The sequence below is a fragment of the Trematomus bernacchii genome, unplaced genomic scaffold (genome assembly GCF_902827165.1).
Source record: "Trematomus bernacchii unplaced genomic scaffold, fTreBer1.1, whole genome shotgun sequence".
Lineage (NCBI taxonomy): Eukaryota > Metazoa > Chordata > Actinopteri > Perciformes > Nototheniidae > Trematomus > Trematomus bernacchii.
Window position 1 is genome coordinate 2,004,194 of NW_022987370.1, and position 27,185 is coordinate 2,031,378.

General features: G+C 39.7%; 1 protein-coding gene across 1 annotated transcript; it reads right to left on the bottom strand.

Annotated features, from left to right (window-relative positions):
- Positions 1-1,435: 1,435 nt before the first annotated feature.
- On the bottom strand, positions 1,436-7,151 carry LOC117484588 (neoverrucotoxin subunit alpha-like). The gene is made up of 3 exons (XM_034133023.1): positions 7,046-7,151; positions 5,118-5,217; positions 1,436-3,515 (listed from the first exon to the last, which is right to left on the bottom strand). Exons 2-3 carry the CDS (start codon positions 5,206-5,208, stop codon positions 2,053-2,055), a joined length of 1,554 nt encoding a protein of 517 aa, XP_033988914.1. The 5' UTR covers positions 5,209-5,217; positions 7,046-7,151; the 3' UTR covers positions 1,436-2,052.
- Between the last annotated feature and the right edge of the window lie 20,034 nt (positions 7,152-27,185).

A 27,185-nucleotide genomic window follows, 5' to 3' on the forward strand; every position in this document is an offset into this window, starting at 1 on the left:
GTTTCTGAGTGAAAGAGAGACTCCTCCATTGCTACAGAAGTTTCCCCCACACTTACTTTAGTGCTATTTTGTCAATGTGAGTATGTCTGTTTTATGCAACTGTATACTTTTGCTCTACACTGAAAGAGTTGAACCGTTGACTTTAATTAAATGTATCATGTCAACATATTTCACATAACTATATTAGGTTGGTTGAAAGCAATAATATTAAGTTCAAATCAAATATATTTGATTTGAACTTAATATTATTGCTTTCAACCAACCTAATACACACATGCATTTTTAAATATAATATGATGATGTTCTGATGCACGTCTAATATACATGGATTTGAAAACTGGATTTAAATGATGATTTCCATAATTAAATGTAATTTTCTTTTCGTAACAAAGTCATTAAGAAATCGTGTTTTTTTAAGCAAAATTTTGAAAAATCTGTATTTTTGGGCTTAAAAAAGTGTTTTTAAAGCAACAAAAACAGAAATGTTACTGTTTTTTTATGCAACAAAGAACAATACTAGATATGAAGTACATTTTGCAGGCAAGTTTCCCACGTTTTACTACACATGGACTTTTAAAATATGATATAATGATGTACTGAACAACTAATATACACAGATTTGAAAACATTTCAAATGACCTTTTATTTATTTTTCATAACAAAGTAGGAACAAATCATGTTTTTTTAAGCAAAATTAAAGAAAAAACATTATTTTTGGGCTTAAAAAAAGTGATTTCAATGCAACAAACAACAATAAAGATATATAATAAAGATAAATAACAGTTTTTTAATTAAAACAATAAAGGAAAAATATTTTCAATGCAACAAAAAATTATTGTTTTTTTAATTAAACAAAGAGAAATAAATAATACAGTTTTTTCAATGCTACATTGCTGTTTTTTATAAAATAACCAACCCCTTAAAGGTAGGGTAGGTAAGAATGGAGAAACCAGCTTGAGTGCGCTAGAATTTGAAAGTACTGTTAATTGATATGGTTTTTACTCAGTCTGGGCATAAAAGATGTGACCTCACACACCACCACGAGGTACCGATAAACTCCCTTTTTTCTATACTACCTCCATTCATCAGTTTTACATCATTTAACTTTTCCTGTTAGTTTATCCCTTTAGACTTTAGTCACAGACCTTAATGAACACCTCTGAAACCTTGGGATTCAATACCCGTATAGCACTGCTGCCGTATTTCAGATCAATCGATCATGGCGACCTCCAATATGACACAGAATTCTGCAACGGAGTTGACTAGGTGCGATTTACCCGCTGTTATCTCTGGAGACTGCAGAACTCCGTCAGGGATCGATCCTCAACCAAGGAACCGGACGCTGGAATCAATCTGGACTCAGGACTCAAGCTACGGGGGAACAGGTTACATTGCCATCTGTTTATTCAGTAATAATCAGAAGGGCTTCATGAACTTTAGTTTCCTCTCACAAATGTGAACAGGTAGTTTTATTTAAAGTTTCACAAGTTATAACACCACACACTCATAATAATAAACTGCGTTTTGCTCAGATATATATTATATCTGCTCCGTCTAGGTTTGCCCCACTACTAGTTAGTATCAGGGGTTCTTCAGTCTTCTGCAAGAGTTGCTGAGTTCAAGAGGAACTGATTTCCAATGTTCAAAAATGTCAATCTAGTGTTTGTAGTTTTTAGTAGAAGTGTTTTTCTAGCACACATTTTGGAGCTGCACCTCAATAACATGTTCACCTCCAGACCTCTACCTTCTTCATTTCCTGGACCTGGTCATCCATCACAGATGATTTCTGATCATACATCCCATAATGTCTCCATCCATCACAGCGACAAGAGGTCTGAATGTCATAACAGAAAAATCTAAATAATGTCTCTTTAGAAAATGATTAACAGCCGAAAGAAAACTATATGGACCCCAAGAAAGTTGCCTGCAGTGTTCCCTTCCAGTGTGAAATCACAGGCATCTAATTAGTCATTCTGAGGGTTTCTAGAGAAAAGATATATGAACATATTTTACTCAAAATGCATGAAGAATGACTTACACCAGTTTAGATCTCTACTTTCCGGTATGCTTCTTCACCTCACTGAGGGATTTTAAGTCTTCAGTCTTCACCTCCATGAATGGTGATTTGTAGTCTTCAGTGTTCAGAATGCCGTCCACGTAGAAGTAGAGGGTTGCTCCTTTGAATTTCTTATTTTCAATGGCTGCTATGAGGAAACAAGTATTCACGATTGTTTTCACACCGGTCATGAAATCTTCGACTTTTTGTCTCATCTTTATTAAGACGTCGTCTGAGTAGTACCATGGCTCCTCTTCAGTGCTCGTGCATTCTACTGAGTTTAGGTATTGATCCATCGCTTCAAGGCAGGGGTCAGCACTCTCCATGGAGGTGAAAACAAAGCACAGACCTTCGTAGTTTCCAAGAACCTCTCTGTCCAGTTCAGACTGGTTTGGGACGATCTTAACACCCTTCATGATATCCACACAGGACCCGATGACGTTGATTTCTCTCTCTTTGTGATCCAGCCACTTGGTTAGTTTTTCATGGCTGAATGGTGACTTGTTCCTGTCTTTAAAGACTTCTTCCAGTGAGCTCTCATCTTCCTTTCCTGCTCGGATGGAGGGAATTTTCTCTGCCATGGTCTGTTGGAGGCGGGATTCATAATAACCACACAGTTTAAGGAAAGTGCTCAACTGTTTGTGAAGCACGGGGAAACTCTCTACCACTTTGTCTTCCAGAGAATCGTTGCATCTCCTTTGTGTTTCCTTTAAATCTTCCAGAGCATCCTGCGCCTTGATAACTAGTCCGATGCTGATCCCTGTCATCAGCTCAGCAGCTTTGGGATCAAAACTCTTCAGCGGCATCAGCCAGACCGCCACTGGGACCGAATTCTCTCCATTTGTTCCCAGTAGCTGTGGAAGTTCTACATAGGTCTGCACTGCATCTTTAAATGTAGCTGGGTTGCTTTTGAGAATGAAGTCTCCGTAGAATTTGCAGGAGAATGTCTCAGTCAGGGCTTTCTCTGCAGCCGTCAGCTTGATGTCAACCTTCCCCTTAATATTTAAAGAAGGAATCTTCTTTATCACAGCTTGCATGCTGCCCTCTATCTTCCGAACCTGGCTGGCGTCTAACTTCTCACTGTCAAACACAAAGAAAGCATTTGCCCCATACAGGATGCCTGTGACTACATGTGTGGCCAAGCCCTCCTTAATAACCTCCATCTGTTTGGTGTCCAGGGTCACTTGATCAATTGACAACTCCTTGAACTTGGTGGTAGCTTTGTACTGAAAGGTCACTCTGCTCTGATTCTTGAATTTCTTCTGATCATTCAGATATTTGGCCGATCCTCCAACTTTTATCAGTCCACCCATGAAACTGGCCTTCAGAGAAGCTTCAATATCCATCATGTTCGACTTGGATTCAATGGAGTCAGATGCAGAAATTCCCAAATAACTGCTGTGCTGAGAGGTTTCAGTTGTTTTTACTTTTAAAGTTTCCTCATTCCACAATCTGAGACCTAAATACATTGGAAAGCAAACAGTTTTCAGATCAAGGGCAAAACCTTTGTTCATATAAATGATCATAAAACGTATAATTTCAAAGTTTTGCAGGCTTCATATCCTGCCAGGAGTTTCCATAAGAAAAGTGTGTGTGTGTGTGTGTGTGTGTGTGTGTGTGTGTGTGTGCGTGCGTGCGTGCGTGCGTACAGAGGAGATCCAACCTAAAGTGGTCTCAGTTCTGAGATTACAGACTTTCTGAGAACAAATATAATTGTACATTCTTTTTATTTAATTTAACTTTTTTTCTGAAAATCTGCCAATTGTGACTTTTTTTTTTAATGCTGGCTTTGACCACAGGAACAAAAAAAAGACCCCAAATAAAAAATGGTCTTCTGTACTCTAGCATTCTGTAAATTCTGAATTCAGGATTTGATATCACAATTTTGACTTTTCCTGAGAATTCTGACTTTATTCTCAGAGAGCCAGAAAGGCATTGTTGTCCCTGGGCAGGCAATAGTTAAAGGCAGAGACTTAAGGTGAAGTAAAGTATAATGTGGCGGTCATGGCGGTCATTAGTAAAAAAAACAACACCCGACCCGCTGAACAAGATCCCTCTGCTTTGCGTCGGGCTCCCTGATCACTCTGAATAATGCCCGCCTCGCTGTACATTATCCCGCTTATTACACGCCCACATACTAACACACTAAGGACTTGACTACCAATATTAATTTAAATGATTTTATTGACTTGAAAATGATCGTATTTCTTCCTCTAAGAAAGTAAACTCCGCTCCGCGGCGCACTAACGGATGGAGCTCCGACAACAAGTTCATTTAAAATGAAGGCGGATTTTCCATATCTCTGGCCCCCCTTGTTCGATTTTGATGGTTGACACCTCTTTCTGACCGTTAGAGCCAATAGAATCGAAGGGGGAGTCCCCCACACACACTCATTGTGAAACAAAGAGGTGGGGGCTTCGCGCATGCAGGTTTGCATCAGAGTGAAGCGATCTCTCGCTCTGACATCTGGAAACGAAAAAGCAGTTGTATTGCTTATGGATTATCAGAAATCATTTCAAAGAGGACACAGACACATTGGATTAACCTATGGATTAACTACAGCATCGTTTTTTATCGTTTTAATGCCATTGAAGACCAGTTTTGACCAGACTACGACACAGGTAAGCCATGTTAGCGTTTGTAGCTACCTAGCGCCACATGTTTTGATGTACGTTTTCGTTTATAGACTCGAAAGTTTTTATCATGGAGTGTTGAGGTGGGCACCCATCGATTCTGTGTCTCCTTACGATCATAATCGATATGTTGGATGTGCATCTAGGATAAGTAATAAGGGAGTTATGAGTGAGTTTAGGTGCAGTGATAGGTTAGTATTTTTTCGCTCGTGGCTAATTCAGAGGCTGAGTGTTAGCATTGTGTTTTTTTTTTGAAAAAAATAAATAAAAAAGATCAGTTAGCTGAGTTTCTTCCCGTTACATGGATATAAAACATTCATAGTTTATTAAATATTAACATTCCTTAGACGTTGTTTCCTGCAAATGACGCGTTTATCCGCCCGGTACGGTGACTATGATGAACATTTTGTGACTTTGTGAAGTCTTACCTGGCACCAGTTTGTCACTCCGAGAATCATAGAGCATCCCTAGGGTGAAAGGTCGTCCCAGAGCAGCAACGTTCATTTCTTCTGTGGCCATTTCTCCAACCTGTTGAGAAGAAACAAAACAGACTTCAGAAACTGATTTAGACGTCTGTTAAGGAGTAGGAGTGTTGAGAGTTAATAACACTTGGAGTATGACAGTGTTCATTTTGGCAGCTGTTTTTGATTTAGTCTTAGTCTTAGTCTTTAGACGAAAATGGTTATTAGTTTTAGTCACATTTTAGTCATTTCTATCCTTCATAGTTTTAGTCTAGTTTTAGTCGACGAAAACTCAAAACGTTTTAGTCGAGTTTTAGTCGACGAAAACTCAAAACGTTTTAGTCTACTTTTAGTCAATGAAAAATTACATTTTAGTCAACTTTTAGTCAAAATGTTTTCTCTCTTTAAACCAATTCAGTTAGGCAAATACAGGTATCTGACATTGTAATCAAGGTGACAGCATCAAGTGTTGAAATTCGTAAAGCAACATTTCACTCTCTTAACACTTTACTTGTGTAATATCTAGGGATGGGTATCGTTAAGGTTTTCTACGGTACTACTAGTCTTATCAATACTGCTTATCGATCCGGTACTTTAACGGCATTCTTGTATTTACTTTTTGTTATTTTTTTAAAGGAAAAAACTAACAAATTGTTAACCGAATTAATTGCTTTATTTAAATGTGAAATAAATGAAATATATATAATTATTTTTAAATATTGTACTGTACTTGAGTAAAATGTTGAGGTACTTGTACTTTACTGGAGTATTTAAATGTTATGCTACTGTGTACTTCTACTCCACTACAGTTCATAGTTAAATGGTGTACTTCTACTCCACTACATGTATTTAATACCTTTAGTTACTTTACAGATGTGGATGAATGATGTGAAATATAATCAAGTGTTAACTCAGACTTTAGTTCCACCTGGAGTAAATTCACAAACTACCCTGCAGTATACAAAGTCATTCAAACTAGCTGCACCTTTACCAGCTTTGAGAACACTTTCATGATCAATCATTATAAAACATATCATATATATTATTCTGAAATGGACCAATCTGCACAATGACTACTTTTACTGTCGCTACTTTAAATATATTTTGATGATCATACTTTGACTTGAGGAACTCTTTCTACACTATGGTATTTTTTTACTTAGCTACAAGATCTTAGTACTTCTCCCACCTCTGCACACCTGATGTGATAACGTTACTCGTAATTGGGGCAACAGAGCTACGAGTTAAGGAAGTCGAAAATTGTGCATTTCTCCGACTGAATATGACGCCTTTTGGCCGGCTGTTTGGACAGACTACTCTACTCGTGTCAACGCGAAAACATGGCAAACGAGCTTTGTCCACATCGAGACTTGTCGAGTGTCTCTATACTCTCTGAACGCTCCGTCCCCGGCAGATCTGTGTGCCACTGCAGCGTGTCTGTTAGGCCCCGCCCCCTGCACACAGAGAGGAGATCGCTCTTCTGGAGTGAAGAGAGCGGAAATAATGATATTGCAAGTTAGAAATGTAAGATGCATTTTGACAGACAAGACGGGCAATTGGGGGGAAATACCCTGCATTTTTAATGTCCGATAGTCCACCATTAACACCTTAGTCCCGTCTCGTCTCGTCAACGAAAACTAAATATACATTTCGTCAAATTTTCGTTATCAAGAATCTATTTTTAGCTCGTCATCGTCTCGTCTTAGTCATGTAAAAAAGGTCGTTGACGAACATTTTTCGTCATAGTTTTCGTTGACGAAATTAACACTGGAGTATGACTGTCAACTTTGCTTAGTAATGCAGTATTTCCCTGCAGACACTAATCCAGCAGCTGTAGTTTTACACAGAAAAGTAAAGTTTTTATAATAAATCCGTGTTTGTCTGTTAGTCCTCACCTGGTGAAGTTGTGTAGATCAGCAGAGTTGTGTGAGAGTCTTCTGACTTCCAGCAGGAGCTTCAAGTCTGATGAAATGTGATGTTGTGAGGTGACTTATACTGTCAGATACTCTCCTCACCTGACGTCCTGTTCTCACACCTGAACACACCTGTCCAACCAGTTCTTATTGTGACAGGCCTTGGCAAGAACGAGGAAGGAGGAAGTCAACAAAGCAAATATGGGTCTTTCCCTTCTGCTGCTGGCACAGACTGTTTTATACACTTCCTTCTCAAATGCATTGTGTGCTAATATCAAGGCCTGGTCAGCCAACCCCAAACTATAAGGCTTTCTAGCAAGATGTTCTCACAGTAAAAAACAATGCTGCCATAAAGATAATGTGTCTGTGATAAAGCTGTCAAGAAAACACCTTCCTGATGTGATCAACAGAAAAACTAAATGTCCCTTGTACCTGAATGCAGAGACACACCCTGACACTGATTGATAGTCTTGTCTGCCGACTTCTTACATAACATGCTTCCAGAAATGAAAACAACCTTATTTAAAGGTGAAATGTGAAATACCAGCCATATGCTCCAAAGAAATACAGAGAAATGAATAGTTCCATACATAAATTCATTTATATACTGTATACAAACCCAATTCAATGAAGTTGGGACGTTGTGTAAAATGATGCCGGCAACACCTTTACTGTACGTTCATGCGAATGTCAATGGGCGACATTAGCACAAAATGGTTCTCCGATCCATTAACGCTGTGGTTCTAGATACGGTGAACCCCCTACAGATGAGTGGATGTCATTCTGGCCCTGGCACTTCACTCTACACCTGAACCGGAAATAGCAGAAAACTGGTTGACATATTTCTGGATTACAGTTCAATTTCAACCCAATCAAGCCAATGAAGCTGATTGTGAAGCTGGCAGGCCTTCCAGACATACCATGGGTGGTAAGAATCAGAATGAGGTGCTGGTTGTCAGTGCTTCCCCATGTCAAGTATGGCACAATGCACTATAAGCACCTGGATGGGGCTCTCAATACGAACACAAACAGTTAGATGTGGAACACTGGACACTTCTCAAAAGCGATATGGTTGCTAGCTAGTTAACAGCTAGTAGTAGATCAGGGCAGAGCAGGTATGTCAGATCCGAGCCAAGGCCACGCAATCGATATCCACACTCTGCAGTTTCTTATAATGCAACTCTGATGAATGAATTCATGTTTGTTGGAGACTCTTATGAATTAAACTTGACCAACCAATGTGTGAATCCACTAGATTAACGTGTTCCCTCATTTTTTATCTAAACATTAAATTAAAAAGGCATTAACCTGGATTGAGGAACTTCCCCTCGATTCTATTGGCTCTAACGGTTACAAAGAGATGTCAATCATTAAAATCGACCAATGGGTTCCAGAGATATGGAAAATCCACCCAAATGACCCCAGAAGTGTTTTTTTTTAACTAAATCTCTCTAAAAAGGTCAAATGTCACATGTTTTGCATCAATCTTGATACAGGGTACTTATTATATGTTATAGTTTGGATTCCTAAAGCTTTTAGTCTACTATCCCATCATTCAAGGGTGGTCTTCACTATAAGTAATGGTTTTTTTTGGACGGACACTATCATTTACATTTTTTTAATATGTTCAATCTGAATTTACTTTAAAATAAAAAAATCTATATTGATTCTGACTTTTCTACATCCAACTCACAGGTTTATCATTGCTTTGAGAAAAAAGATTATTCATTTAGACGTTTTCTTACGCTAGTTTTTATCTTATATGTTTGTTTGTATAGTTCCTTCACATTTCGGTTTTGGAGAGATGATAGTAAGATTTTCATTGTACAGTTAAACTTCCTGTTATACTGTATCAATTGTGGGGGAAACTTCTGAAGCAATTGGAGTTAGGACTCAGAGAGACACGAGGAGAGCTGGAGCTTTGATGGAGTCAGGACTCAGAGAGACACGAGGAGAGCTGGAGCTTTGATGGAGTCAGGACTCAGAGAGACACGAGGAGAGCTGGAGCTTTGATGGAGTCAGGACTCAAAGAGACACGAGGAGAGCTGGAGCTTTGATGGAGTCAGGACTCAGAGAGACACGAGGAGAGCTGGAGCTTTGATGGAGTCAGGACTCAGAGAGACACGAGGAGAGCTGGAGCTTTGATGGAGTCAGGACTCAGAGAGACACGAGGAGAGCTGGAGCTTTGATGGAGTCAGGACTCAGAGAGACACGAGGAGAGCTGGAGCTTTGATGGAGTCAGGACTCAGAGAGACACGAGGAGAGCTGGAGCTTTGATGGAGTCAGGACTCAGAGAGACACGAGGAGAGCTGGAGCTTTGATGGAGTCAGGACTCAGAGAGAGACACGAGGAGAGCTGGAGCTTTGATGGAGTCAGGACTCAAAGAGACACGAGGAGAGCTGAAGCTTTGATGGAGTCAGGACTCAGAGAGACACGAGGAGAGCTGGATCTTTGATGGAGTCAGGACTCAAAGAGACACGAGGAGAGCTGGAGCTTTGATGGAGTCAGGACTCAGAGAGACACGAGGAGAGCTGGAGCTCTGATGGAGTCAGGACTCAAAGAGACACGAGGAGAGCTGGAGCTTTGATGGAGTCAGGACTCAGAGAGACACGAGGAGAGCTGGAGCTTTGATGGAGTCAGGACTCAGAGAGACACGAGGAGAGCTGGAGCTTTGATGGAGTCAGGACTCAGATGCGGCTTTCACACCGGCGCTTTTCACTTTCTAGCTCCTCGCGAGAGCTTTTCTGGTTCAGCTCCCGTTTCCCTTTTCAGCTCCCGCTCTGTTCACACTGCCCAGAGCTGCCGCTGCTGCGTCATGACGTCACAGTTTACGTCGCTGATTTTCTCCCACAACAACAACGGGCCGGGACTGCATCGGGTCGTGTTGCTTTTAATCATACGAAGCCAGATTAAATTAAATAACGACTTCTCCAACCTTATACTTTTCTCCAGAGTGCCGTGGTTCATTGTTTATTAATGTGTTTCAGCGGCATTTACCGACCGCTGCAGTGGCTGCACTTCCACGGGAGTTTATTGTCCCGTTAGCTCCGGGTTAGCTCACACGGCTCTAAAGTATTCACTGTCTGACTGTCACACAAGCAGCTGATACATATCCCCAGTTCCCGTTAAGTGAATGTGTGTCAGTCTGAATTGACGCTGTTTGGCATCACCACGCTGTTATGAAAGTTTCTCTGGTATAACATGGGTGATGTTAGCATAGCAACCGAAGCTAAACTGACTACTTGCTAAGCCGTTTTCTACAGGCACATTTTACCGGCGTATTTTTCATTATGATTCTACTTCTGATAGTCGGACATGACAACCTGTATAGCCCATGTATCTCCACAATGATCAATAACAGCGAACGGATGGTCAAAGTAAGGTTTCCTGCACGCCTCGACGTAAGAGACGTAAGCGACGCCGCGTCATAGCTCCGAAGCTCTTGCCTCTGGACCGACAATTTTTTGGAGCTGGAAGTGAACCGCATTCCGGAGCTATGACGCGCCGCCGCTGCGGTGTGAACAGGAAAAACCGGCGCTTTTCAGGCTCTAGCTCCCAGCAGGAGCTGGAAAAGCGCCGGTGTGAAAGGGGTAAGAGAGACACGAGGAGAGCTGGAGCTTTGATGGAGTCAGGACTCAGAGAGACACGAGGAGAGCTGGAGCTTTGATGGAGTCAGGACTCAGAGAGACACGAGGAGAGCTGGAGCTTTGATGGAGTCAGGACTCAGAGAGACACGAGGAGAGCTGGAGCTTTGATGGAGTCAGGACTCAGAGAGACACGAGGAGAGCTGGAGCTTTGATGGAGTCAGGACTCAGAGAGACACGAGGAGAGCTGGAGCTTTGATGGAATCAGGACTCAGAGAGACACGAGGAGAGCTGGAGCTTTGATGGAGACAGGACTCAGAGAGACACGAGGAGAGCTGGAGCTTTGATGGAGTCAGGACTCAGAGAGACACGAGGAGAGCTGGAGCTTTGATGGAGTCAGGACTCAGAGAGACACGAGGAGAGCTGGAGCTTTGATGGCAAACACTGACGGTTTATTTGGAGCTTCGGCCGGAGAATTCACACGACATGTCAAAGAGCCACGATCTGACCACACGGTTGAGATGCCACAATCAATTCTGAAGACCCCTCCTGTAGCTCCAGGTTTTAACTAGTTCAGAGTGTAATAATCAACATTCTTCAATAGATAGACTAAACAGCTGAGGACACTGAATCACATTTGTTGTCGCTTATGGCTCGGGGTCATCTACACCCCGAGAAGGATGTGTTCCAGGTGTCCCACAACAATAACTATCTCTAACTGAGAGTTGCCCGGTCACAAACTGGTAACAACAACAACTTGCTAGGGCAGCCCCTCCTTAAGGGAGATAGTGGCTGCTCAAGGTTGGTCAGCTGCATCAGAGGGTGAAGGAGGACATGTAGGGCGAAATTATTCCCTGACACTGACAATAACATATCTTGAATCTTGAATCTATTGCGGTAAAGTCTGGATTACCTGTGCATGGCTAATTATAAGTAATATGGATATGAAGCCTTCTTTAACCTCTTAAGCCCTGCGCCTGTTTTTCAGGTCTCAGGCTCGAAAATGACATTCCCAGAACAAATGACCATATCTTCCCTTCTAAAAGGGTTAAATTAATAATCTTTATTCTCAAAGTAATGATAAACCTGTGAGTTGGATGTAGAAAAGTCAGAATCAATATAGAAGTTTTTTATTTTCAAGAAAATTCAGATTTTACATAGTAAAAAACTGTAAATTATAGTGTCCGTCCAAAAATTCTTTTTTACTTATAGTGAAAATTACCCCTAGATGATGGGTTAGTAGACTAAAAGCTTTAGGAATCCAAAGTACAACATATAATAAGTACCCTGTATCAAGATTGATGCAAAACAAGTGAAATTTGACCTTTTTAGAGAGATTTTGCCAAAAACCCTTCTGGGGTCATTTGGGTGGATTTGACCTATCTCTGGCCCCCCTTGGTCGATTTTGATGAATGAAATCTCTTTATAACCGCTAGAGCCAATGGAATCGAGGGAAAGTTATATACACACCAAAACGTTAACAAATAAGGAGTGAGAGTGACGCGTTACCAAAACCGGAAGCTGCATACACTCTGGTGGCTACCATTAGCAGCTAACTTTTCCGCTCCGATTTTTACATAAAAAATGGAATTATGGATTATAAATAATTTTTTAAAAGGTACAGGTACATTATCAACCTATGGATCAACAGTTGTAGCATTTTTCTTTTTCGTTTTAATGCCATTGAACACGTCTTTTGACCTAATTGACAGCTACGGTGAGACGATCTGCCGTAAAAGCTCCGTAAAGGTACGTGTTGTGATGTCTGTGTTTGCTTCCCCTGTCGCAAGTTCGGATCGCTCAGTGATGATACTATACCTAAATAATCAGTGGAGTCTCAGCTTTAATAGGCTATATTGTATGTGCAGCTACGATAAGTAATAAGGGTATCTTTATCTTGAATTGTGTGCCGCAGTGCGTTAGAATTTTTTCGCTCAGGGGTCATTTAGACGCTTCTTATGAGACTTGTGTTTTGTTTTGGTAAAAATGGTTCATATCTTCAGTTAGCTGAGATTCTTCCCGTTAATCTGGTGCTACACATTAATAGTTTCATAAATGTTAAGAAGCCCTGAGACATTATCTCGGGAAAAAAAACGGTGGGAGGGGTCCAATGGGGGGACCGCCGTGCTTAAGAGGTTAAGAAAGCGGTTACCTGGTCAGGTGGATGATTGTCACCACAGATAACCTGATGTGTTTCAGAGGTTTTAAACCCACATGTTAACGATGTGTCTGCACTGATTGAGTTATTGTTAGAAACAGCTGATGAACAGACGGAGAGAGAGATTACTGACAGGCTGCAGGAGGGAGATAAACACTGAGGCTTCTGGGTAATCAGGTTAACGAGAGAGAGGACATCCAATCAGGGGAGAGAGTCAGGAGTCTTTGTGAAGAGAGGAACAGATGGATAATTGACTTCTTTAAACCAACATGTGAGGGAAAAGTACTCAGATATTTTACTCAAGTTAAAGTAATTACAGAAAAAATGCTCTTCAAATAAAAGCTGCACAAATTCACAAAAAAACAAATCAGAATTTATGCGGATTTTTTATTTATTTAACAGTAAAATAACTGGATTAGATTATCATGTAATGTGTTGTGTAACCTAAATTCAGACATTTTCTTTTATATGCACTTTAGATTTCCTCCGTGCGTCACTGCTTTGAACTCCTAAACACTCGGACCTCCTGCTGGTTCTCATGCATGTGATCAAACAGACCATAATAACCTCTCTGTGTTTCTGCATCAAAGCTCTGGAGCTCTTTACTCTCAGAGACCCGTGTTACACTTATTAGAGTCTAAAACCCAATGTAGTGACACACAGCGTCCAATGCATGCTCTGTTCACACACACACACACACACACACACACACACACACACACACACACACACACACACACACACACACACAGCGTCTGATGTGAAGTGCAGACCCAGAGAGATCTAGAGAAATATGTTGGTTATTATCTGGGTTTTTATGCACAAATTGAGGCGAAGAGAGGAGACTTTTGACATTTGAGAGGCTGCCGAGTGTTTGAAGATGAATTGGATGTGAGATTTGTCTTCGTGCATATCAACGCTTATTATATCCTACATGTTGACATCAGTAACCAACATACTGTGCATCGACTAGGGCAGAAGAAGGGTTAAAACAAAGATGAAAGTGTGTTTTAATGTAATTGAAGGTATTTAAACGCCTGGTGCTTCTTCACTCGAGGCTTCCTCTACTTATTGTTGAATAGAAATACATTTAGGTTAAACATGGAAACAATGAAGAATGCATACGGCCGTGTTGCAGGAATCACACTGAGAGGTAATGCCTTTTTATATACAGTTAAAGGTGGGGTAGGTAAGTTTGGAGAAACCGGCTCGAGATCGCTAGAATTTGAAAATACACAACCGGAGAAAATCTGGCACTTCCTCACAGAGCCCCTCCTCCAACACACACGAACGCGCACATGACCAATGAGGGCACGAGATAAGTTTGTGCACAGATGGAAGGCTGACAGGCAGGTAGGCCATCCAGTTATTTTAGCCGGGCCGGCTCAGATGATTGGTCGTGCTTTTTACAGTACTACGGCTTCCACAGATGAGATTTTTTTATGGATTTGTTGTCAAAGCACTTTTTATATTCATTGCTATCGGGATGTTAAGAGCATTCCATGGAATATAACAAAAAGTGTATCTCGAGCCGGTCTCTCAAACTTACCTACCCCACCTTTAAGCACAATTTAAAAAAGCATTAAAACGTCAAATGTTTTTATTTGTTTCTCTTATTTAAAATGCCACATAGGCCAGAAAAAGATAGTAACGTTTAGGGGGAATTTTGCTCATTTTTGTAATATTTTTTATTTGTTTTTTAAAGTCAAACTAACTTTTTTTAACCTCTACTTAAGTATTTACCAAATCATCACTTTAGCAGGTTTACAGGATGAACGGTCATGTAATCAATGACGAGACCTGCAAGAAAACAACTGAATTATATTAGATTTTCTTTCTTTCTGAGAGATAATAAGATCTATTTTCGAATGTATATTTCCGGTTTTACTCCAGTGAGATTGCCTCATTGCAATAAATCGACAGTAACTTATTTATCGTGATTGTTGAGGAATAAATCCTCCCTGCCGTTCACCTAAAACGATCCCATATTTTCCTGCAGAAATCCACAGTATTCCATGTATTCGACGCAGCCTATTAATAACTCGCCTCTCAGGAAACTGTGTCAATATCACATTTAATAATTCAAAATGTTTGCAGGGAAATGCAAACAGATGCTCAGCAGCTGCTTCAGCTTTACAAACAACGTGCAGTTTCTGTCTTAAACGCCTCCGATAATCCACAGAGGCTCACACTGACACACATCCTCTAAAGCTGAACAAACTTTACACTTTGAACTCGCCCTAATAAAAGAAATAAGTGAAATGTATTTTGTTATATCTTTAAAGGTCCACTATCATACTGTTTCTCATCAATATATCCCAGGTCTCAGATATATACAGAGCCTGTCTCTGATTGGCTGAAACACCAAACAGATCATTGCAGCATTACCCATAATCCCCTCTGTTTCAGCCCTTGCTGATTCTCTGGTTGAGGTCGAATACTCCAAAAAATCAGCTCCTAAGTTCTAACCCTATCGTCTATTCCTTGACCTCTGAGTGAAACGTCACGGGGTTAAGGGATAGTGGATAGGAGAATTCAAAAGGACTTAGGAGAAGAGACTGCGGTACTTTAGAGAATCGACTGCACTTTCACTATCCGACGTGTTTATGATGCGCCAGCGGAGGTCATGAATGTGCGCCTGCTGCTGTGGGGAAACTATGGAAACTACAGTTTTCTATACAGCGGACTACAACATGGATGTTTAATAAGAACGAGGGACTACTGTAAACTCATCTAGAGACTCTGCACCGTGCTCTGATGCTGTTGTTGTATGCTTTATGAACGGGGACAACAGAGAAACATATTCTTCATGACCAAAGTTGGAATTGAAATAAAAAGGAAAGTGAAACTGATGTTCGTCACCCTCTCCCTCCGGTCCACATTAATACAAATGATCCCAATACATATGATTGTATGAAAAGATCTTAAAATCAATACAAATGTATTTATTATAAACGTTAGTCCTTAACATCTATCACTGTGTATATCACCATTCAAACATCTTTTAAAAAGTTGAACAAACCCCACACAGCTCAGTAAAGACTGTGAAATGTTGACTTTATTTGATCATTTCAGTAAAAACTAACGTTCATATTTCTCTTTTTGATTATAATACTGATGAACGTTCAAAACAAAGCACTTTGGCAACTTACCACATACGTTTTAAAATGCTTAATAAGCACCGTAACTTTCATGATATCATTTCTCGTTCATAATCGGTTGTTTCCGTGAACGGCCGACTATTGTGTGACGGCAAATGCCGCGGCCGCAAGGCATTGTGGGGCAGCATTTTCTCCTCTCCTTTCGGTTAGGGAGGTCCAGTGGTTCCTAAGCTAAAGGAGGTTATAAAGGAAGTTTGAAACCTCCTTTCCTTTTAATTTAGAGAATTCGAACAGCACTTATCATGGCTGCCACTGAGGGACTTCCGGGTCATTTCACTCCGTTAGGAAGGTTCCTAAGCTAAATGGACTATTCGACCGCAACCCTGGTCTGTTACTTTAGATGAAAATAAGGAGCCCCTCCCCACGCCCCTCTGAGAGATATTTGGTTAGAAAGAACACAATGGTGCTCTAGGAGGAGATTCAGGTGATAAGGGGGGGGGGGGGGTTACCTTGGTTGCTGATTGGCTAATGGTTACACAAGACAAAACATCGTTATGACATCATAAAGTGGCCAGAATCTGATCAGCTCATTTTCAGACAGGTTTTTATAAAAATGGATCAGGACAAAAAGAGAGAGAATCTTTGTTCCTGAAACTTTCAGAGTCTCTTTCCACAGAGGGGACACATGCTGATGAAGAAGAGACATGAAGAAGAGGGGACACATGTTGATGTAGAAGAGACATGAAGAAGAGGGGACACATGTTGATGTAGAAGAGACATGAAGAAGAGGGGACACATGTTGATGTAGAAAAGACATGAAGAAGAGGGGACACATGGTGATGTGGAAGAGACATGAAGAAGAGGGGACACATGTTGATGTAGAAGAGACATGAAGAAGAGGGGACACATGTTGATGTAGAAGAGACATGAAGAAGAGGGGACACATGTTGATGTAGAAGAGACATGAAGAAGAGGGGACACATGTTGATGTAGAAGAGACATGAAGAAGAGGGGACACACGTTGATGTAGAAGAGACATGAAGAAGAGGGGACACATGTTGATGTAGAAGAGACATGAAGAAGAGGGGACACATGTTGATGTAGAAGAGACATGAAGAAGAGGGGACACATGTTGATGTAGAAGAGACATGAAGAAGAGGGGACACATGTTGATGTAGAAGAGACATGAAGAAGAGGGGACACATGTTGATGTAGAAGAGACATGAAGAAGAGGGGACACATGTTGATGTAGAAGAGACATGAAGAAGAGGGGACGCATGTTGATGTAGAAGAGACATGAAGAAGAGGGGACACATGTTGATGTAGAAGAGACATGGAGAAGAGGGGACACATGTTGATGGAGAAGAGACATGAAGAAGAGGGGACACATGTTGATGTAGAAGAGACATGAAGAAGAGGGGACACATGTTGATGTAGAAGAGACATGAAGAAGAGGGGACACATGTTGATGTAGAAGAGACATGGAGAAGAGGGGACACATGTTGATGGAGAAGAGACATGAAGAAGAGGGGACACATGTTGATGTAGAAGAGACATGAAGAAGAGGGGACACATGTTGATGTAGAAGAGACATGAAGAAGAGGGGACACATGTTGATGTAGAAGAGACATGAAGAAGAGGGGACACATGTTGATGTAGAAGAGACATGAAGAAGAGGGGACACATGTTGATGTAGAAGAGACATGAAGAAGAGGGGACACATGTTGATGTAGAAGAGACATGAAGAAGAGGATTTTGAATAATAGGTGACCTTTAAGATTAACGTGAAACGTAATCCTTTTGTTTTTAGGTTAGTGAACTACGTGTAAAGAAGTATGAATTTGTCATGCTCCCAACAGAAGAGATTTTATTTCCCAGTGATAATCCAGTTATTCCAATGACAGAACAAATTTATTTTTGTTTGTCAAACTGCAGGAAAGGCAGGCATTTTAACCTCAAGCTAGAGTTAGTGAAAAAGTTAACATTTTACTTCGAAATATACATAATACATTTATTTTCGTAAGCGCTTTTACTGTACAGGTGCTCAAAGTCGCTTGTTCACAAAAAAAGAACAACAATTAAATATAGTAAAAATCACATTAAAGTAGGGCTGTGCAATTAATCGTATTTTAATCTCGATTACGATTTTGGCTTGCAACGATTACGAAAACAATGTAATCGAAATAAAACGATTATTATTTTTATAAAAAAAAATTAAAAAAAATTTTTTTTATTTTTTTTATTGGTTTTTCAGTTTAATTATACTTAAAGTTCAGGGTAATCAACTGTTAAAAACATACTGTTCACATTTTTTTTTCAATATATGGATGTTTTCAAAGTAAATGGATAATCGTTTTTAATAATCGTGATATCAATTATTGACCAAAATAATCGTGATTATGATTTTTGCCATAATCACACAGCCCTACATTAAAGGTAGGGTAGGTAATTCACTTCAGTATTTTGTTATATTCCATGGAATGCTCTTAACATCCCGATAGCAATGAATACATTAAATGCTTTGACAATAAATACATTAAAAAATATCATCTGTGGAAGCCGTAGTACTGTAAAAAGCACGACCAATCATCTGAGCCGGCCCGGCTAAAATAACTGGATGGCCTACCTGCCTGTCAGCCTTCCATCTGCGCACAAACTTATCTCGTGCCCTTATTGGTCATGTGCGGGTTCGTGTGTGTTGGAGGAGGGGCTCTGTAAGGAAGTCTGAAGGAAGAGGCAGATTTTTTTCGGCTGCGTACTTTCAAATTCTAGCGCACTCGAGCTGGTTTCTCCATTCTTACCCTACCTTTAAGATCGAGCAATGTACCTATAATTATTTTTTTATTTTTTTAATCGACCATACATTTTGCTTATGTAAATAGTTGAAAAAGGACCTCACAGATATGCTACACTTTTCCAGCATGTGTTGATGACTTTGTCAAAAGAAAAATGTTCAAAATCATGTCGTTTTTTCTGTGCTCCAAAGAGTTGTTGAATTAAAATCATCCTGAAAGACAGGAAGTGATGTCATGACTTTAAAACTATAAAATAATAATAATAATAATAATAATAATTCATTTATTTTATATAGGCACCTTTCAAGGCTCTCAAGGTCTTGAATTAGGATTCAAAATGACTGACGTGTTAAACAACATTTTTACACTTGAAAATGTTTCAAGTCGAACATAGTTTTTTGAACCCTCTACAAAAACATGTGAGCATATGATTCTAGCAGGTTCACAGACAAATTGGTAACTGTACTGTATGCATTTTTTTAATACATTTTGCAATAATAATAATAAGAAAAGTTTTAGACAGGAATAGCTGCAGCATTGTGGTACTTACATCCCTTTCTTTGTGTGCCATTTTCCAATATGATGTCTCAGATTTCAAGCTATAGGATGACTGACAGGTAAATCTACTCGTAATAAATCTGTGCAGGACAAAGGATGCTCGTCTTCAGATCTTCCGTTAACCGCTCCGGTGTTTAACTCGAACACACGCTGAGAAACTGAGCTGTGATTCATGAAAGCCACCGGGTCTGATCTATAAATATGAGGCGCAGAGGAGAAGATTCTTAATAAAAAGGAGCTGATGAAATGTGGTTTGTTGAGAGGAAATGAGAGAAGAAGCTGCAGGGAGAAATACATGATGCCAAAAGAACTGAGGACAAGCTGGCGGGAGACTAATGAAGACAGACACTTGCATTCATCCAACTGCATGTTTAAATAAAGGACGTTATTAATTAGGATTCAATTCAAATCTCTACAAACACAGACGACAAATTCCTCTAATTAAGAATCATTAGAAGGATTAAAACGTTACCGTGCAGCTGATAGAGGAGCAATTATTTTTAAATATATATAATTCTAGCCATGCCTCATATCCCTCTATTTCACTTCCTGTTTCAAAAGTGCTGATTTGGGGTATAAAGCTTTAAAAACTAAAAAGGAGGGGTCTGAGCTCATGCGGGACCCGGCAGCTACTGTCTAAACTAAATACTGCCGTGATGAAACGCCATATCATGGATTATCAAGGGTTATTTCTGAAACAGTATGGAGCTCAAAGGCTTTCTCTCTTGCCGGTTATACCACAAGGTGAGTTCCTTTTTATTTCCTGCTTCTTCACACACATGCTCTCCAGTACAGGTTAGCTCTGAGTGTTAGCGATGCTAATGTAAACACCGACCATATTACGTCCAAAACAGTCGGGCATTGTTTCTGATAGCAACGTTTCTGATAGGGCCGTGGGTCCACATTTCAGATATTACGTCATATCGGACGCAAATCTGGATCAGCTCCGTTGTAGCCCCGTTTTTAGAGATTTGGGTACGGAGGAAAAGAGAGAGGGTTTTATTTTCTGATGCTGCGTGAGTTCCCTGACACACAGGGGACACATATTTATTTATAATAGACATCAGAAAGTGCATTTTGCATGATAGGTCCCCTTTAAGATCTTATGTTTATATAAATATGTATTTTATCTTCTTATTGTACATTTAAACATTAACCTCTTATACAAATATTGTTATTCTATTTGTCTTTTTATTTGTTTAGCAATTACATGGCTTTAATTTTTCACTTTTTCTGCTATGTCTGTCTATTTTTGTCTGAAAGCTTCAGTTATTTTACTCATGAAATGTAAACGTGGTGAGACAAGATCCTACCGGGTAGCGTGTGTAAGTATTACCTGTGTCTGTGTGCGTGTGTGTGTGCGTGCGTGCGTACGTACGTGCGTGTGTGTGTTTACTGCATATCGTTCTCTGTGCAATGTCAATAAAGTTGAGTGTAATCTAACGTAAAGTGAAAAGCCTCATCACTCCCCTCTCTGAGAGAAAACTGTAAATCCATCTTTTCTGCACAGCAACTCCTCCCTTTCCTTTCATACACTTCACCTCCAATCTCGCCTCCTCTCACGCCTCCTCTCACATCTCCTCTCACGCCTGTAATCACATCTGTAATCACACGTGAGGAGGAGAGGTAATTTCCTCTGGATATATGAGTGATTGGCTGCTGATTGTCAGAGTTTGACTGACAGCTGGATTATAAAACACTCTTTAAAAGAGACTCGACACTCTGTGAGAGGAGAGATGAGATCAGTGAAGAGAGGAGATCATGTAACTCTGACACATTTAAACACTCGGAGGCTTTCTACCTTGTTTGGATCTTTTTTGGATCCTGGATGGATGATATTCTCCTTTTTCAAATCAAAGGTTTAAAGTTAAATTAAATTGAAAAGATCACTTGTTTGCAGAGGTGTAAAGTTACTCAAGTACTGTACTTAAGAACAAGTTTGAGGTACTTGTACTTTACTTGAGTATTTCCATGTTATGTTATACTTTGTACTTCTACTCCACTACAGTTCAGAGGTAAATGGTGTATTTATACTCCACTGCATGTATTTAATACCTTTAGTTACTTCACAGATGTGGATGAATGATGTGAAATATAATCAAGTGTTAAATCAGACTTTAGTTCCACCTGGAGTAAATCCACAAGCTACCCTGCAGTATACAAAGTCATTCAAACTAGCTGCACCTTTACCAGCTTTGAGAACACTTTCATGATCAATCATTATAAAACATATCATATATATTCTGAAATGGACCAATCTGCACAACGACTACTTTTACTGTCGCTACTTTCACTATATTTTGATGAGAATACTTTTCTACTTTTACTTGAGGAACATTTTGAATGCAGGACTTTCACTGTAACAGAGTATTCCTACACTCTGGTACTTCTACTTTTACTCAAGTACAATATCTGAGTACTTCTACTTTTACTCAAGTACAAGGTCTGAGTACTTCTACTTTTACTCAAGCACAAGATCTGAGTACTTCTACTTTTACTCAAGCACAAGATCTGAGTACTTCTACTTTTACTCAAGCACAAGACCTGAGTACTTCTACTTTTACTCAAGTACAATATCTGAGTACTTCTACTTTTACTCAAGTACAAGATCTGAGTACTTCTACTTTTACTCAAGCACAAGACCTGAGTACTTCTACTTTTACTCAAGTACAAGATCTGAGTACTTGTACTTTTACTCAAGTACAAGATCTGAGTACTTCTACTTTTACTCAAGTACAAGATCTGAGTACTTCTACTTTTACTCAAGCACAAGACCTGAGTACTTCTACTTTTACTCAAGTACAATATCTGAGTACTTCTACTTTTACTCAAGTACAAGATCTGAGTACTTCTACTCTTACTCAAGCACAAGACCTGAGTACTTCTACTTTTACTCAAGTACAAGATCTGAGTACTTCTACTTTTACTCAAGTACAAGATCTGAGTACTTCTACTTTTACTCAAGTACAAGATCTGAGTACTTCTACTTTTACTCAAGCACAAGATCTGAGTATTTCTACTTTTACTCAAGTACAAGATCTGAGTACTTCTACTTTTACTCAAGTACAAGATCTGAGTACTTCTACTTTTACTCAAGCACAAGACCTGAGTACTTCTACTTTTACTCAAGTACAATATCTGAGTACTTCTACTTTTACTCAAGTACAAGACCTGAGTACTTCTACTTTTACTCAAGTACAAGATCTGAGTACTTGTACTTTTACTCAAGCACAAGACCTGAGTACTTCTACTTTTACTCAAGTACAAGATCTGAGTACTTCTACTTTTACTCAAGTACAAGACCTAAGTACTTCTACTTTTACTCAAGTACAAGACCTGAGTACTTCTACTTTTACTCAAGTACAATATCTGAGTACTTCTACTTTTACTCAAGTACAAGATCTGAGTACTTCTACTCTTACTCAAGCACAAGACCTGAGTACTTCTACTTTTACTCAAGTACAAGATCTGAGTACTTCTACTTTTACTCAAGTACAAGATCTGAGTACTTCTACTTTTACTCAAGTACAAGATCTGAGTACTTCTACTTTTACTCAAGCACAAGATCTGAGTATTTCTACTTTTACTCAAGTACAAGATCTGAGTACTTCTATTTTTACTCAAGTACAAGATCTGAGTACTTCTACTTTTACTCAAGCACAAGACCTGAGTACTTCTACTTTTACTCAAGTACAATATCTGAGTACTTCTACTTTTACTCAAGTACAAGACCTGAGTACTTCTACTTTTACTCAAGTACAAGATCTGAGTACTTGTACTTTTACTCAAGCACAAGACCTGAGTACTTCTACTTTTACTCAAGTACAAGATCTGAGTACTTCTACTTTTACTCAAGTACAAGACCTAAGTACTTCTACTTTTACTCAAGTACAAGACCTGAGTACTTCTACTTTTACTCAAGCACAAGATCTGAGTACTTCTACTTTTACTCAAGTACAAGATCTGAGTACTTCTACTTTTACTCAAGTACAAGACCTGAGTACTTCTACTTTTACTCAAGTACAAGATCTGAGTACTTGTACTTTTACTCAAGCACAAGACCTGAGTACTTCTACTTTTACTCAAGTACAAGACCTAAGTACTTCTACTTTTACTCAAGTACAAGATCTGAGTACTTCTACTTTTACTCAAGCACAAGATCTGAGTACTTCTACTTTTACTCAAGTACAAGATCTGAGTACTTCTACTTTTACTCAAGCACAAGATCTGAGTACTTCTACTTTTACTCAAGTACCAGATCTGAGTACTTCTACTTTTACTCAAGTACAAGATCTGAGTACTTGTACTTTTACTCAAGCACAAGATCTGAGTACTTCTACTTTTACTCAAGTACAAGATCTGAGTACTTCTACTTTTACTCAAGCACAAGATCTGAGTACTTCTACTTTTACTCAAGTACAAGATCTGAGTACTTGTACTTTTACTCAAGCACAAGATCTGAGTACTTCTACTTTTACTCAAGTACAAGATCTGAGTACTTGTACTTTTACTCAAGCACAAGATCTGAGTACTTCTACTTTTACTCAAGTACAAGATCTGAGTACTTCTACTTTTACTCAAGCACAATGCCTGAGTACTTCTACTTTTACTCAAGCACAATGCCTGAGTACTCCTCCCACCTCTGCTTGTGTTTTAGTACCTGTGTTAATTGAAGGGTCACTTTGCATCAGTTATTTGGCTTATTTATAAATTATAAGAGACTAGAAGTGAGGAGGGTTAAACAAACAACGTTAAAATGTGAGCTTTTTCTCCGTAAAACCAGCTTGAGTTCAACAAAGCATGAAGATAAAAGTGTGTGAAGGACCTCGTGTCTATAGGTAGTAACACATCATTGATTGATGTGCCTTTGATTGAATATGTAGCTGGTAGTGTGAAGACTGTGAAGGAGATTACCCGCTGTATGACCTAATGCTGTGGAGATGCAGTCTTTGGTTTCTCTTGTAGTAAATATAGGATACTGTATGGATGGAGGTCAGAGAGAGGACACCGAGCTGCTGGAGACATTTCAGTCCTTCAAAACATCTGACAGAGAGGGAGAAGAAGTGTCAGAGAAAGAAAGGGAAAGCAACGGGTGAGAGGAATACATTTTTAATGAATAGGAAGACACATTCTGAGAAGATAAGGCGGGTGCAAGTTTCCTGATGATATCATCATATTACAATCATAACACTATAGAATATATGCAGTATTTTCCACAGAAACACACGATAACAGTTCATATCTGGTCCAACATCAGGTGATAGTGTGCAGATCTGCAGAGTCTCTGATAAACCAGAGCAGAGAGAGTTCATCTGTCAGAGTCTCACGCTGAGGCCACAGAGAGAGTTCCCCCCAGGAGAGGACTCTTTAAAGTAGAGACACTACATACTGATATACACCTGAACATCAGCAGGAGAGGACTCTTTAAAGTAGAGACACTACATACTGATATACACCTGAACTTCAGCAGGAGAGGACTCTTTAAAGTAGAGACACTACACACTGATATACACCTGAACTTCAGCAGAAGAGGACTCTTTAAAGGAGAGACACTACATACTGATATACACCTGAACATCAGCAGGAGAGGACTCTTTAAAATAGAGACACTACATACTGATATACACCTGAACATCAGCAGGAGAGGACTCTTTAAAGTAGAGACACTACATACTGATATACACCTGAACTTCAGCAGGAGAGGACTCTTTAAAGTAGAGACACTACATACTGATATACACCTGAACTTCAGCAGAAGAGGACTCTTTAAAGGAGAGACACTACATACTGATATACACCTGAACATCAGCAGGAGAGGACTCTTTAAAATAGAGACACTACATACTGATATACACCTGAACATCAGCAGGAGAGGACTCTTTAAAGTAGAGACACTACATACTGATATACACGTGAACATCAGCAGGAGAGGACTCTTTAAAGTAGAGACACTGATATATGACTGAACATCAGCAGGAGAGGACTCTTTAAAGTAGAGACACTGATACACCTGAACATCAGCAGGAGAGGACTCTTTAAAGTGGAGACACTGATATACACCTGAACATCAGCAGGAGAGGACTCTTTAAAGTAGAGACACTACATACTGATATACACCTGAACATCAGCAGGAGAGGACTCTTTAAAGTAGAGACACCACATACTGATATACACCTGAACATCAGCAGAATATGTCAGTATTAAGATATGTATGTGTACATGTCTTTCTGTTCCTAATAAATACTATGCCAAAAACTATTGAGTAGTAAAGAAAGTGGGGGTGACCTCAGAGAGACGCCATGCTCACTCAGTCACACACAATATTTAAATAATCAAATCAAATCCCTGAAAGATCATCTGAAAACGCTCTCAAAATTGTATAAAAATGATGATACTGAAATCCATTTAACTTGATAATATGTCACATTATGGAAGCTGAACATGTCCTAGGTGCCATTTTGCTGTCACTTTAACATCTTATATTCACAGAAATGTAAATCAGATCATGTTCACAGGGATACTTTATCCAATGATCCATTCAAATACAGACAAGGAGTCAAAATATTATAAAAAAAGAAATGTGTGTCTGGCAGCCTCTTGATAGGTTAGTCAAAGTGGAACAAACTGACGTGTGCAGTGGAAGCAGACAGGCACACACACACACACACACACACACACACACACACACACACACACACACACACACACACACACACACACACACACACACACACACACACACACACACACAGTTATTATGCACCACGTCCTTTAACAAATTAATCCGTCCTCTTGAAATGATCCTGTATTATCTGAAGAGGTCACAGGAGGTTTTTTTAATTGTAATATTCATAAAACTGCATGTTCATTTGTCCCCAGCTGGGATTATACAACTTGTTTTTTGAATGTGTGAAGAGCGTCCGGCCTTTTATCGACCTCTCACAGCTTCAGCTTCACGGCTGGACGATAATAAGAGCTGCTTTTGTCTTCTGGAGGTCAGAGAGGAGAGGAGGAAGTGAAGAGACAGAGACCACAGGGACCAGGGTTCAAGACCCCAATTTCCCCCCTCTGAGAGGCCAGGCTGAAGGCAGACTGTCTACTTCCTACTGCACAAAAAACTGGAAATAGATGTGAAGAAACGACTAAGAGAAGGAGGAAAAAGCCCAATGTTTGGCTGGTACACAGAGATGGTTTTGGACTTATTAGCCAAGGGAGAAAGATATTTAGGAACCAAAAAGCAGCCTTTTTGAACAGCAAAAACACACATGAACTGCTAGTAATGCTAATAACATTGGATGATCGTTTGTACAAAAAAACGATATTGCAATGCTCTCAATTGAAGGATCCCACATTGCAAAATCCCTCTCTGCTGGTCTAGAGCTGCAGCAGAAGATGGTCATTCAAGCTGGAAAAAAGTCATTTTACAACAAATCTGAGCAGATGTTTACGAACCCAAGTGTTAACGAAAGTCTCTGAAGTCCAAAAAGCGTATTTTTACAAAAACACAGACCCATTGTTTGTAGAAAAACAAACTGTTAAGGCTTTGAATTCAAGAATCCCTCCTACAAACAAGTGCACATTTCCTCATTGCCTACAACAGGTAGCTCAATACAAGCCACATCACACAAAAGCTCTCCTCATTATAAACAGATGTCATTCTTTAAGGGTTTTCTGATAATTAGCACTGTGTGACATTCTGAAATATTTCCTGGGTTGAGACGTAGTTAGTGTGAAAGGCCACAGCTTATTATTATTATTAGCATCATTTTCCCTCTCATTAAAACATTCATTGAGTTCCTCTGCCCGGAAGAAAATCATCTGGATTCATTATCTCCTCTCCGTTATTCAGCTTCTCTGCACACGGACCTGCACGGCAGCTTCATGGAGACATAGGGGGGGATTTCATTGACATTGTTGCAGCTTGTG